This window comes from Chenopodium album, chromosome 27 (assembly GCF_948465745.1).
Source record: "Chenopodium album chromosome 27, dcCheAlbu1.1, whole genome shotgun sequence".
In the NCBI taxonomy this organism is placed as follows: domain Eukaryota; kingdom Viridiplantae; phylum Streptophyta; class Magnoliopsida; order Caryophyllales; family Amaranthaceae; genus Chenopodium; species Chenopodium album.
Genome location: NC_137860.1, coordinates 36491854 through 36506091, shown reverse-complemented (window position 1 = coordinate 36506091; position 14238 = coordinate 36491854). Strand labels below are relative to the sequence as shown.

At 37.6% G+C, this 14238-nt stretch overlaps 4 protein-coding genes across 4 annotated transcripts; 1 reads left to right on the top strand and 3 right to left on the bottom strand.

Annotated features, from left to right (window-relative positions):
* The first annotated feature begins 256 nt into the window (after positions 1–256).
* On the top strand, positions 257–3905 carry LOC145620948 (mitochondrial outer membrane protein porin 2-like). The gene is made up of 6 exons (XM_081675691.1): positions 257–498; positions 599–666; positions 1510–1620; positions 1707–1793; positions 2921–3129; positions 3457–3905. Exons 1-6 carry the CDS (start codon positions 447–449, stop codon positions 3758–3760), a joined length of 831 nt encoding a protein of 276 aa, XP_081531817.1. The 5' UTR covers positions 257–446; the 3' UTR covers positions 3761–3905.
* Positions 3906–3921: 16 nt separating this feature from the next.
* On the bottom strand, positions 3922–4781 carry LOC145620949 (uncharacterized). The gene is made up of 2 exons (XM_081675692.1): positions 4341–4781; positions 3922–4104 (listed from the first exon to the last, which is right to left on the bottom strand). The coding sequence occupies exons 1-2, from the start codon at positions 4725–4727 to the stop codon at positions 3922–3924; spliced, it is 570 nt and encodes a 189-aa protein (XP_081531818.1). The 5' UTR covers positions 4728–4781.
* An 878-nt stretch (positions 4782–5659) lies between these two features.
* On the bottom strand, positions 5660–9235 carry LOC145620186 (putative disease resistance protein RGA1). Its single transcript, XM_081674816.1, has one exon. It carries the CDS (start codon positions 9233–9235, stop codon positions 5660–5662), a length of 3576 nt encoding a protein of 1191 aa, XP_081530942.1.
* A 957-nt stretch (positions 9236–10192) lies between these two features.
* Positions 10193–13852, bottom strand: LOC145620185 (disease resistance protein RGA2-like). The gene has a single exon (XM_081674815.1). The coding sequence runs from the start codon at positions 13850–13852 to the stop codon at positions 10193–10195; it is 3660 nt and encodes a 1219-aa protein (XP_081530941.1).
* Positions 13853–14238: the final 386 nt, after the last annotated feature.

Here is a 14238-nt window from a genome sequence, read left to right as displayed (position 1 = left end):
CCTATTTCAAAAATCAGCGCGTTTTCTGTGTGGCTAATTATATTGTGTTTCCGGTTGACACACATCAAAAGTTGAACTGGATAACACTTAATCGATCGAGTAACCCTTGACCAACTGAGTAACCATCGACCAAGTAACTACTGACCGAGTAACCTATAACCAACCGAGTAATCCATGACTTAGTAACCTCGGCCACACAATATGAACGGTCACAAATTAAACTTTGTGTTTAAAAATTGACTACTAACTGCAGAAAAACAAAAGGCGCGAAGCTTGTAAGAGGGGAAAAAAAGATTCGTTGTAAGTTGTAGAATTCTCTCCAGCTTCCCAGTTATCAACAGGTGGCCCACCACTCATCTTTAACGCCGCCGCATCCGCCACCTTTTTTTCCCGGTTATTGAATTGAATCTTAATACTAAATTATCAGACACAAAATTCCCAGAATTATGAGCAAAGGAGGACCATCTCTCTTCCAAGACATCGGTAAAAGAGCCAAAGGTACCCCCCCCCCCTCTTCTTTTGCTTTTGTCAATTCAATTTCTGTTTCATTTGATTTTTAATTTGCTTTTCTGGGGTTTCCCAATTCTAATTTCTGCAGATATTCTGTACAAGGATTACTGCTATGATGGAAAATTCAGTGTCACAACTCAGACTCAGGATGGACTTGTATTATCCCTTCTTTTTCTCTCTAATTTTTATGTCTTGTTTGCCAATTGCAATGTTAATGGGTTATTTTTGGTTTTGTTTGTCAAAGTCAATGCCATTTCTTGAAGCTTATATTGCAATTTTAATCAGAGACGACTTTTCTTAGAAACATTGACTTGATTTTGTGGAAAAAAATTCAGTCTATGGACCCTTTCAGTTTCATTATGAAGTTTTTTAAAGAATCAATTTTGGTAAATTTGGAGCTTTAATTTGGAGCTGTCTAGTTTCCATAAACAATTGCAAAAGAATTTAACCAAAAAGCATGCCGAATTTCGTGGCATTCCCTTTGACAGAATACTTGGTTTTAACCCTAAACCCTTGTCTGCCATGAACTGTAAACTTGCTTCATCAAGTCCATTTACTTCAACTTTCGTGTGCCACATTCTTGAATGCACAGTAAAGAACTTTGATTTGGTGGGAAATCATTGCTCTGAAAATTTTTGCTAGTAAGTGGCTGATTCAAATACAAATGTTTGGTTTGGTAATAGATGCCTTAGATTTTGCATCATTCTTTGTGATCATTGGATAGTTACATGACTGGCTTTGCATAATTAATTTAAGACGCGCAATCTCTTTTTGTTCTGGCTGTGTACGAGCCTCAGATAATCAAGAAGTTAAGAAAATTCCGCCTTCTATTTTTCCCTTTGTACTGGTTTCTTATATCTGAAGAATTTGACAGCTTTGTGTGCCTCTCAATTAAGATCTTGGTATAGTTTGTATCTTTGATTTGTGTATTTCTTTCAACGTGTTTGAGATACTGTTTGACAATTCTGAATTCTGAAATGAGTTCTTCTTTGTCTAAAGGCCCTTACTTCAAGTACTCTACAAAAGGAAGGTCAATCAGTTGGTGATCTGGCTGCACAATTCAAATACCAGAATGCGATCATTGATGTCAAAGTTGATACACAGTCAAACGTAGGTTTTTTTTTTTTTTTTTCATCTCGAAATAGCTGTGTTTTTAAGAATACGTTTTAACCTATGGTTTTATTCTTTTCTTACAGATTGCTACCACTCTTACTTTGAATGATATTATGCCATCTCTCAAGTCTATAGCTTCAGTTAAGCTACCTGACTACAACTCTGCAAAGGTACATCTGCCATAATCTGCTTAATCACGTCATTTCATCATATAGATTTTTGCAACGCATACAAGGAACTCGAGAAATTTTCATGTTTAAATCATATGTCATTGCCTGTCATTAGAAGGATATAGTCAATTAATCTTTCATTCTTGGTGAATGCCTTCTAAAAATGTGATGATGAGTATATCCACATCAAGCAAATAATATCAATCTGAATTATAGCGAGTAAGAATCGCCTTGTAATTCATCTCATTCTAGGGCTTATGCCTAATTGCCTAGGGGAAGATGAATTTTGATGCTGGAGAAACTTGATTACGAATGAAAAACTTCACGGTTGGAGGCATGAGAGATCTATCTGAAGTTAATTGTCAGCTTTGATCCATCAGTGGCCTGAATGGAAGCCAAATCCTTGCACCCTTGAGTTTCTTTTCTTTGCTGTTTCAGCATTGATTATCTAGAAAGAAAGTTCAGTGGAGTTCTTATGATTTTATTCTCTGAAGGGACTTGAAGAGTCGAAGGAACTATGTTGCAGAATGATGAGAATGAGACTCTTGTTAGTATTGTATGGTAACTCAATTTTTAATGGATTTAAATGAGTTAAAGATAGATCCAAATTCTGACGTGCTTGTAAAGCTGACTTATCAGCTTGTTTGACGCTTTGATCTCGAGGACTTACTGACATGCAGGCTCTTAAAGGTGTGCTACTTATACAATCGAATTAGCTATGTTAAACATGGTAAAGTAAGGGAAAATAACATCTATGTTTCAAGTGAGATTTTTAATTTTTTGTAATCTATTGCAAACGTATGTTTGCTCCCATCCAGTCATCTGTTTGAAATGGTCATTCTTACTGAGGAACTATCATATTTTTGAATCAGTTGTTGAACTAAGAAATTGTTTATCAGCTTCATCTTTTCTGAAAATTCAAGCAAAAGTATAAGCCATGTATATTTTGGCATTTTAAGCCTTTTGTTATAAATAGCTTCCAACTTAATATCACTGCAAAGTTGGATCCTATTTGGCAAAAGAAAGCTGCAATATTAGTCTACTTTAAGACATTAGTCTTCACATGCTTCTCTTAAGTTTTTGCTCAATACAGCTGAATTACTTGTGGTATATTGTTCTCATGGCAGCTTGAGCTTCAGTACTTCCATAAACTTGCAGCACTTAGTTCAGTTGTTTCCTTCAACAAGTCCCCTGTTTTCGGTTTTTCAGCCACCTGTGGCACTTCAAGTACTGTGATTGGTGCAGAGGCAGGTTATGATTCTTCTATTTCTGATTTTACGAAGTACGATGTTGGCATAAGCATGACAAAACCAGGTTCCTGTACATCTGTTATCTTGTAAGTCTCTTTCCTTGCATCTTATATTGCAGGTGGTATTGCTGCTTAATGTACAATTTGCAGGTGATATAGCTGTTAAATGTTTCTGAACATAATATAAATGACAGTTTTTGAAAATAAGACTATTTTGAACAAAATAAGAGAAGATGAACAAGATATATTTTTCTCAACAGGCTCTTAATCGAAATTATATATCACCGTGCTAATTTCTGTAAATAATTTTTTTGGGTTGGGGGGGGGGGGGGGGGTTCATCATGCAGTATCCTAATAAAGGTAGATATGTACATTTTTTTCGTCTATTTTTCCTGATCTTGCCATGTATTTCAGGGCTGAAAAGGGTGACCTAGTTAGGGCATCCTATGTACGGTACCTTGATCAAGGGAAAACCACTACAGCAGTTGAGTTTAAAAACAGGTTTTCTGAAGAAGGAAATACTTTAACTGTTGGAGGATCATATGCTGTTGATGAATTAACTCTTATCAAGCTGAAGCTTAATAACCAGGGGAGTTTCGGAGCACTTCTGCAACACGAGTTCAAGCCTAAGTCAGTACTGACAATGGCAGCTGAGTTTGATTACAATTCTATTGACACAAATCCCAAACTTCGCATATCACTTGCACTGAAACCATAAGTAGCATCCAATCATAAGTTGGTCTGTTTGATGGAAATGTATGTATTTTTTGTACTCCATAGTACGCTACAGAATCTCCATTAATTGTATTCTTTTTGTATTGCTTCAAACTCTCTTGTTTCAAATCATATGTTGAATTGTGTGATCTCTCATGCTTGCTGTCATTCTGCCCTTAAATCTCTTGGTTTGAATATGGTGCACCATTTCATAAGAAGATCTTTGATATCAGCATTCATTCTTGTTCCTTTACCTCCCCAGACTAGCATGTGAGCAAGATCGCCAATAGACGAGCCATCCACTTCATGCACAACCATGAATCCCATTCTACTATAAAACCTTACCAGCTGCACAAGGATACAAATAGTGTTTATTAGATTGCTGAATTTAATGTCAGAAACACAAGAATGGTCACTTTTTTTATTAGCACTTAAGAGTATGGATTATGGAATGGAATAAACGGAAATGCCTAACATTCCTCCTATACACGTACAGTACTCTGTATATCCTTCCGACGAATTCAAAGAAATAAGACATGTATGAAAGAACAAAAGTTGGGCATAAAGAAAAGAGAAAGAAAAACCTTGGAATGGTAAAGATGAGTGTCATTGATAGCCAGCAACTGAGCAGTGGCGCAACCGGAATCGAAACCATGCCTAACAGCAAGAGCACCAAGGAACAGTCCAACACCAAAAATAGATTTCTGCATACTCAAAGTCTCCCTATTCAATCGGATGGAATCCAAGTGCAGAATTTTGCCATCAAACCAGACCCTTATCAGTCCTTCAGCTCTTCCTAGCTCTTTATTTGTCTCCAAGCTTTTTGCTGTAACTCTGAAAAAGGGTCCCACTTTTTGCAGCTTTAAATCCAGATTTCTGGCTTTTGAAGTTTCAATTATTTCTTGCATTGTTGGGAATTTAGTGCCACTTACTGATGATGTTGTTGATACTCTAATCATGCTCATACTCATTGATTTTTGATTTGGGATTAAAGTTTTGATTTTTGGGTTGATAAATAAATTCAGCACCTATCTGGCAATATTGATGAATCTTTTGCTAATACTTTTTTATTTTTATTTTTTATTTTTTTATGGGAGTTGGGATAGACAAGTATTGGAGATTTATTGCCACGTGGAAGAATATGGTCCTTTAATTACTGGTTGGTCTTCAACTTCAAGCAAGTGACTGATTGACAAAATTCTGAGTACATTATACAGTATATACTTTGACTTCTATATACTCCGTATAGTATACATAACAAAAACAATTTTGAGCTGCTGCATGAGGGGCCTGAATCAGAATTTTGGATACTAACAAAATCGAAGTATATTCAGTTGATGCAACAAATTTAACAAGAGCAACTAGCTTACATGTAAGAAAGAAAGAGCTTTACCGATCTCGGAAACAATCCAACTTGATGCTCAGTCAAGGAAGCAATGCTTTAAATCTTCATCATCTCAAGGAGGCATTTCCAAATTTAAAAGTTTTTCAGGATATATTTTGTTACAAGCAAATTAAAGCCGACATTTTTCATCACTTAGTATGTCACAGGAATACTAAATTTCAAAAACTTATGTAACTGATAAAAAGTGTGGTGGCGATAGTCAAACCAAGGGAAAATATGGAGTATATTATTGGGATCATGAAAACAAACATGATTATCATGCAATGCAGCAACTGAAGCTCACTGGCATAATAACCTCAGTGACAGCAGCTTGCTTGATTTTAGCACTACAAATTCTCATTATTATTACAGTCTATGATAGCGAGAAATAATAACTCATTGTTCTGATAGTGGTTTCATGACCTGATGTAGTAATGTAGATATATCAGTTGGCCTCCGGTGATGGCTCTTAATCAAATTTCACCAACATTTTGTGAATGATAGCTCTTAGCCTCCGGTCTATCCCACAATGTAAACATTAGGGATATGGCGTATTTTGGGCCAGTCCTCCCCATCTGGCTTTTGGCATCTTTCCACAAGGTCATCACTAGCATAGACTAGTTTTAGTGTAGTTAAGGAGGTGAGGTGATGCATTGCTTCTGGCAATGATTTCAGACTACCGCACTGGAAGAAGTGCAGTGACTTGAGAGCTGTTAGAGATTTGAGGCATTCCGGAAGGGCCTTCAAGCTTGGGCACCATTTTATTTGTAGGGATCGAAGGGTTGTCATGGAGCTGATGCATTCCCAAAGGACCTCCAAGTTGTAACACCATTCAATTTGGAGGGATTCAAGAGAGGACAAGTGGTGAAACCCCCATGGCAGAGTTTTCAATCTTGGAAGTTCTACTAATCTCAAGGAAGAGAGGTTTTCAAGAGTAACCTGTTGCGCTCCCCTAGAATCCAGACATTGCAAATCCAGGTTTTTACAATCCTCAATTGTGAGGGATTGTAGGTAGAAGAGATGCTCTATCCCACTTCCTGACAGAGTCGTCAACTCCCTACACGAAATTAATTTCAAGTGTCGAATTGAAGATTTGCATTTTTCAAAACCCTTGGACACTTCCTTCATGCTAAACACTCCTTCAAAATGTACAAGTTCAATATGAACAGCCCCTCCCACAAAGTCTTCAAATAGAGTATTGAATACTCTTGGATTATCTATGTTGAGATATTCAAAACATAAACTAGGATTGTGGGAGGACGATGACAAAGATGAGGCACTAAATGTGCTTGCGACTGGACTTGGAACATGTAAGCCTCCTTTCATACAAAAATTCAGTGCATCATTGACGCTATATAGTTCAAGCACTTTCAAATGTGGACATGGAGGTAAGTATGTCATGCTTTTGCAGTGTCCTATGGTTAACTCACGAAGACAAGGAAATGAAGGGAGGATCACATCAACGCCGTTTTCATTGACCAAGCAACCATCACCTGCTTCCATCTCCATCCAACTTAATTCCCTCCACCATCCCTTCAACTGTGGCATCTTGTAAAGAGTCAACTTCTCAAGAGATGGGAAGAATGCCGTCATCAAAACAGACACAGAAGCTGCATCACTCTCCATGTGCTCGACCTTGGCCAGGGAGCGAAGTTCAAGATACTTCAGATGACAAAGTCGACTTAGTGATGGGAGATGCTGCAACTCATTTAAATCAATCAGGGTGATGCTTACAAGCCATGGAAGAGATGCTTCCATCAATGATGCCCAACTTGGCAATTTGATGCCTTGATATCCCACCATAAAAATCTTGATAAGATCATTGTTAGGGTGCAAACCCTCCAACAATGTCTCATGAACAGAACAATCTTCAGATTTATCACAGCTGATTTTTAAAGCCTTCAGATGGGCGTTCTTCAGTATATCGGCTCCTTCTGTAACAATGGGCATATTTTTGCTAGGAACTGCTAGCACTCGAATGCAGAGATCACCTTTGAGGTTTACTAGATCTTTCAAGTCTATGAGATCGCCTTTTTTAACTTGATTCAAAACATCCCCACCCACAACAAAATTTGTTAGTGTGTGAAGACATTTCAAATTACCCATCCCTGCTGGCATATGAGTTAATCTGTTACATTCATCTAAATTCAGTATCCGAAGATTTGTTAGTTTACTCATGTCCTCTGGTAACTGTATCAAATTCTTACAGTAACTTAGTTTCAATATCTGTAAATTATGAAGCTTGGAAAACGAAGTAGGAAGCATCTCCATGTTTCTGTTGCCAGAAAGATCAAGATACCTTAAATGTAAGAGCTTACCTAGTGTATTTGGTAAAGTTCCAATGGCTAAATGATGAAAATATAATGCCCTTAAACCTCTACAATTTGAAAGTACTGCGTCCACATCCACAGATGCGTTCTGAAGACCGATCAAATGGAAAAAGGTACGCAATGTGACATTCGATGAATAACTTGGACTAAACCAGTCATTGGAAAATGCTCTACTTGTTGTGGCCAGATGACAAATTCTCCCGTGGAAATCATTTGTATTAGATTTCAACATGAGCTCCTTTCCGGCAACCTCTAGAGCAAGGTCACGTATACGACCATGCATTTTGAATAAACGAATTTGAAGACGCTCATTCTTTTTAATGCCATGGTCCTCATGGAGAAAGCATCTATGCAACAGAACAGAAAAGTATTCTTCTCCTACATCTTCTATGCATTGACCTTCGTGACTTGGAACAAGATAGCCTTGTGCCAACCACAAATTAATTAATACATCCTTTTGCAGGAAATATTCCTTCGGGAAAAGAGAGCAAATGCTGAAACAGCTCTTTAACTCGGGAGTAAGTTGATTATAGCTAAACCTCAATGCTGACATTACACAATTCTCTTCGTCGTCTTGTCTCATTTTTCCCAAATCAATACATTTTACCCACAGCCACTTATTTTTATCCTGACCATTCAATAAACTACCTATCACCCGTATGGAGAGAGGAACATTAGCACATTTTTTTGTAATCTCTTTGCCTATAGCAACAAGATCATCGTCTTCTTGCTCTTTCCCTTGTTTGAATGCCATTCTCCTAAACAATTCCCAAGATTTGTCTTCTGATAGACCTTGTAACTCATAAATCAGATTATTATCTCCAATAGAATTTGCAACCTCCCTAGAGCGGCAAGTTACCAAGACTCTACTTCCCTTTCCTCCTACAGCCAATAACTCTTTCACCTCAACCCATATATCACTATTTTCATCTCTTACATCATCAATAACAAGCAAAAACCTTTTCCTTTCTATCTGACTTCTAGTTAATTTATATCCCACTTCATATATATATTTGTTTTTAATCATATTACCAAGGATTTCTTTCAGGTCACCCTCGGACCATACACGAACCCAATTCATCCATTCTCCAAATGCCTCTTTAACCCTATCATCATTATAGACAAGATGGAGAAGAGAAGTTTTCCCTAACCCTCCCATTCCCACAATAGTCACAAAAGAAAGATCTTCGTGATCAGTATCAACTGAAAAATTCGAGTCTGACAATAACATACCTATAATGGCCTCCTTGTCTGCCTGTCTCCCAATTATATTCTTTTCATCAATTATATTCTTCTCATCATACACAGAAGAAAAGGTTTCTTGAATATGACTAAACCCAAATTGACTTCCATCTATTGCAATGTTATCCAACTCCTCCCTAAGCTTCTTAACATCAGTAGACGTAGTTAAAGCAAAAGGCAGGTGGTTGAAAAGACCACTTACCTTTTCAGAGATGAAGCTGTTTTCCCCTGTATCCCCAGGCATGCTATTGGGTTGCTTAGTCACGGTCATGAGTTCGTCGAACAAATCATCAGCATCATAAACAGCACCCTTGAGCTTCTCAACCAACCCTCGGCCTTCATGGGTAAGCTCTTGGTGCTTATAACTCGCATCAAGGAGGGCAGCCTTGATGGAGATGACAGTGCACCGAAGCTCCTCAAGTTGGGAATCATACCCAAAACTGGAGCATAGCTCATTCAGTTCCTGGTTTTGTAGTGCTGCAAACAGAGAATTAGCAACACCGAGTACCATTCCAGTTGCCATTTTTAGCTAATTTCTTAGGAAAACAGAATCAGAGGGAGTGAGTTTGAATTTCTAAATGGGTTTTTAGTTTTCTGATTTGTGGTGGAAATTGCTAGCCTTTGCTGTCCTCTTTAAATAGTGGACATACCAAGGCCTTTGTTCATTTTTAATGTTCAATCTGTTTACTTTGTCATGGTATTCTTGGTCTATAGACCAGATTATTAAATTATACAAGTAATTTTAATTTTACTTAGACTATTAATAAACTTCAGTAAAGTCATTATCGATTGATGAATCTTGCAAATTGTCTACATACTGAAAATATATAACAATACATACTGAAAATATATAACAATGACAAACTACATGAACAAGTCTTTTTTTTTTTTGCTTGACATAGGGTGGATGAACTTGTCAAAACGTTGCACATATCTTGAAAAAGACTACTTATCGTTTTTATTTTTATTTTGGTAACAAAACAAACACTTATCATTTTTGCAGATTAGTCGCAAAAAATTGAAGTTGCATATGCATCTACGTATGAGAAAATGACAGATTAGTAAACTGTATATGAGAAATTGACAGATTAGTAAACTAATTATATTTTAATTTACAATAAAAGTTGATTTTCATGTGAATATAAGTATTATTATTCCTCATTGTGAAGATATTTGCCAGTCACAGGACGGCTATCCAAGATAATATAGAAAAGAAGACAGTAAATATCAGCAAATGAAATACTTGTAACTGTGATATGATGATTGATAACATAGAAGAACCAACAGATTTATATCTGGCTATGAAATGACTAGCAGAAACAGCATAGTCTGCTTATGATATGTTTAACTTTCTAGCTCAGATAAGGAATTACAATGCAATTATGTAAACAAGATTTAAACACAGAAGAAGACTATACGCTACTGCCATATCATATCCTCATAGCAAACGTTAGAATACTATCAAAGGCATCGGACTGAATCATACTTCACCAAACATGTCGTAAATGAAAGCCCTTCTTGTCCATCCAATAACATAAACATGAGGGATATGTCGTATTTTGGGCCAGTCCTCCCCATTTGGCTGTTGGCATCTTTTCTCAAGGTCATCTCTAGCGTATAATATTTTAAGTGTAATTAAGGAGGTGAGGTGCCGCATTGCTTCTGGCAACAATTTCAGTTCATGGCAATGGCTGATGTGAAGCAATTTCAGGGACTTTAGAGAATCCATGCATTCCGGAAGGGCCTTCAAATTGTAACAATTTTTAATTTGGAGGGAACGAAGCGAACGTAGAGAGCCGATGCAATCCCCTAGGGCCTCCAAGTTTCCACAACGTTCAATTTGGAGGGATTGAAGGGAGGTCAAGTACTGAAATCTCCATGGCAGATTCACCAGCTTCGGAAGTTCAGCTAATCTCAAGGAAGAGAGGGAGTCAAGAGAAATACATGGCACTCCCCAATAATCCAGATTATCACACCATGGCATCCCTTCCAAATCCAAGTTATCACACCTCTCAATTGAGAGGGATTGCAGATTGTAGAGATGCTCTATTCCGCTTCCTGACAGAGTGGTTATTTCTGAACACGACTCTAATTTCAGGTGTCGAATTGAAGATTTACAACTTCGAAACCCCTGCCTAACAGTCCACATACTTTCCACTTGAGCAAAATCTTCTATTTGAATATGAACAGCACCTAGCACAAACTCTTCAAACAGTGAATTAAAAATAGTTGGATTATCTATGTTGAGCTTCTCTAAACATAAAAAGGGATCTCTTGGACTGCATGGCACTGATGAGCTGGAGGACGATGGTGAAGTTGAGACAGTAATTGTGCTCTTTATTGGACTTGGATGGAAGCCTCCCTTCATACAAAATGTCAATGCTTCATTGACGACCCAAAGTTCAAGTTTTTTCAGAAGTGGGCATGGAGGAAAGTAAGTCATACTGTTGCAATATCCAATACTCAGATCATGGAGACGAGGAAATGAAGGGAGAATTACAGCTTGTTCCAGGCCACCGCTGTCATTAATCAGACAAGCACCACCTGCTTCCATCTCTTTCCATGATAAAGTTCTCCACCATCCCTTCAACTGTGGCATCTCTACTAGCACTAGCTCCTCAAGAGATGGAAAGAAAGTCATCATCGGCTTAGTGGCCTTAGACACTGAAGCTGAAGGTGCATCGCTTTCAATATGCTCTACCTTGGGCATATTCCAAAGCTGAAGAGATTTCAGATGGCAAAGTTGACTCATTGACGGGAGATGCTGCAACTTGTGTAAATTTGACAGCTTGATACTGACAAGGCATGGAAGAAAAGTTTCCATTGTTGATGCCCAAGTTGGCAATTTGATCCCTTGATATCCCTCCATTTCAATCCTGCTAAGATCATAATTAGGATACAACCACTCCAGCAATGTCTCATGAACTTCACTTTGGACTGACCAATCTGAGGACTTTATTTGTAATGCCTCAAGATGTGCATTCTTCAATATATATGCTCCTTGTGTAACAATTGGCATGTTTTTGCCAGGAAATTCTCGCACTTCAATGCAGAGATTGCCTTTGAGGTTAACTAGATATATCAAGTCTATGAGCTCACCTTTTTTAACAAGGTTAGAATCATCCCCCTGCACAACAAACTTTGTCAGCGTGTGAAGACATTTCAAATTATCCATCCCTGCTGGCATATGAGTCAATCTGTAGCATCCGTCTAAATCCAGCATCCTAAGATTTACTAGTTTACTCATGTCCTCTGGCAACAGATTTAACTTCTTACAGTTACATAATTTCAATATTTGTAAATTATGAAGCTTGGTAATCGAAGTAGGAAGCATCTCCATGTTTTCGTTGCCAGAAACATCAAGATACCTTAAATGTAAGAGCTTACCTAGTTCTGGTAAGGTGCCAATGGCTAAATCATGCAAGTCCAATGCCCTTAATCGTCTACAATTTAAGATTATTGCAGCCACATTCCCAGATGTCTTCTGATGACTGTATAATTGAAAAAAGGTACGCACTGTAACATTCGAGCAATAAGTTGGACTAACCCAGTTATTGAGATATGCATTTGTAGTAGATAGATGACGAATAGTCTTTCCAAAATGGATCATACTAGATGTCAACATCAAACACTCCGCTCCTGCAACCTCCAGAGCAAGGTCATGTAAGAGATCATGCATTTTAAATGATTGAACTTCACCAAATTCATCTTGTTCAATGTCATTTAAAAAACATCTATGCAAAAGAATTGAAGCATATTCTTCACCTACATCTTCCATGCTTTGACCTTCATGACTTGGAACAAGATATCCTTGTGCTAACCACAGATTAATCAGCACATCTTTTTCTATGGCATAATCCTTAGGGAAAAGTGAGCAAATGCCAAAACAACTCTTTAACTCATAGGTAAGCTGATTATAACTAAACATTAATGTTGACATTACCCTATTCTCATCGCCTTCTTGTCTGGACTGTCTCATTTTTGTCAAATCAATAGCTTCTAAAGATAGCCAATTCTTCTTAACTTGGCCATACAACAAACTACCTATCACTCGTATGGAGAGAGGAACATTAGCACATTTTTTTGTAATTTCTCTGCCTAGAGCAGCAAGATCATCGTCTTCTTGCTCTTTCCCTTGTTTGAATGCCATTCTCTTGAACAATTCCCAAGATTTCTCTTCAGATAGACCTTGTAGCTCATAAATTAGATCATCTCCGACAACGTTTGCAACCTCCATAGAGCAGGTAGTTACCAAGACCCTACTCCCCTTATCACCTAAAAACAAGAGCTCCCTCAACTCTGCCCATTTTCGCCAGTCATTACTACATACATTATCTAGAACAAGCAAGTACCTTCTCCCTTCTATCTGATTTCGAACTTTTTTCTGCATCACTTTTAAATTATCATTTTTTACCAACAGCTTACCAAGGATTTCTTTCATGCCAAACCCGCTTGACACACAAACCCACTTCATCCAGTCTCCAAATGCCCCTTTAATCCTACTATCATCAAAGACAAGTTTGGCAAGAGCAGTTTTTCCCAACCCTCCAGCTCCCACAATAGTCACAAAAGAAACATTTTCCTGATTCGATTCAGCAGAAAAATTGGAGTCTGACAATAACATACCTACAATAGCCTCCTTGTCTAGCTCTCTCCCAATAATACTTGTTTCATACACATAAGGGCATGTTTCCTCTTTTCTGTTGATAAGTTCATACACATCACTATGCCCAAATTGACTACATTCTAATTTCTCCCTAAGCTTCTTAATCTCTCGAGATGTATTAAATGCAGAAACTAGTTGGTTCTCAGAGGAGAAGAAGCGGCATACCTTTTTGAAGATTTTACCACCAGGCATTCTTTTGAGTTGCTGAGCAATGGTGACGAATTCATCAAACAAATCGTCAGCATCATAGACAGCTTCCTTAAGCTTATCAGCCAAGTCCAGGCCTTCTTCATGGGTGAGCTCCTGATGCCTAGACTCTGCATCAAGGAGGATGGCCTTGATGTAGGTGACTGTGTACTGAAGCTCGTCAAGTTGGGATGCATTCCCAAAACTGGAGCATAGCTCTCTTAGTTCCTTGTTTTGTAGCGCCGCAAACAGAGTATTAGCAACACTGAGAACCATTCCAGTGGCCATCTGTGGCTGGTTAATTTGGTTTAAGGGTTAAATAGGTAAAGGAATAATCACTGATTTTTATGAGAAAAATACTAAAAATTATAGCCAAATATTGTTTCAACTTTCAAGTAACCAAAAATATTAGAGATCATAGCCAACTGTATTTTTTGATCTACTGTTGTGTATTTTAAAAATTTTTGTAAGCTGTAAGAAGTGAGACCTTTACAAAACCTAATTATGAAAATTAAGAGTTTAAGACCAAGTAATTGTTAGCACGTTTGATTAACCAGGTCAATTGTCTGAAAATGTAAATTAATGATATCACGTTTTGATACTTCGATGAATGAACTTTTGGATTATAATATGAAGGCACATGCTTCAGATCAAACATATCATTTTTCCAGATA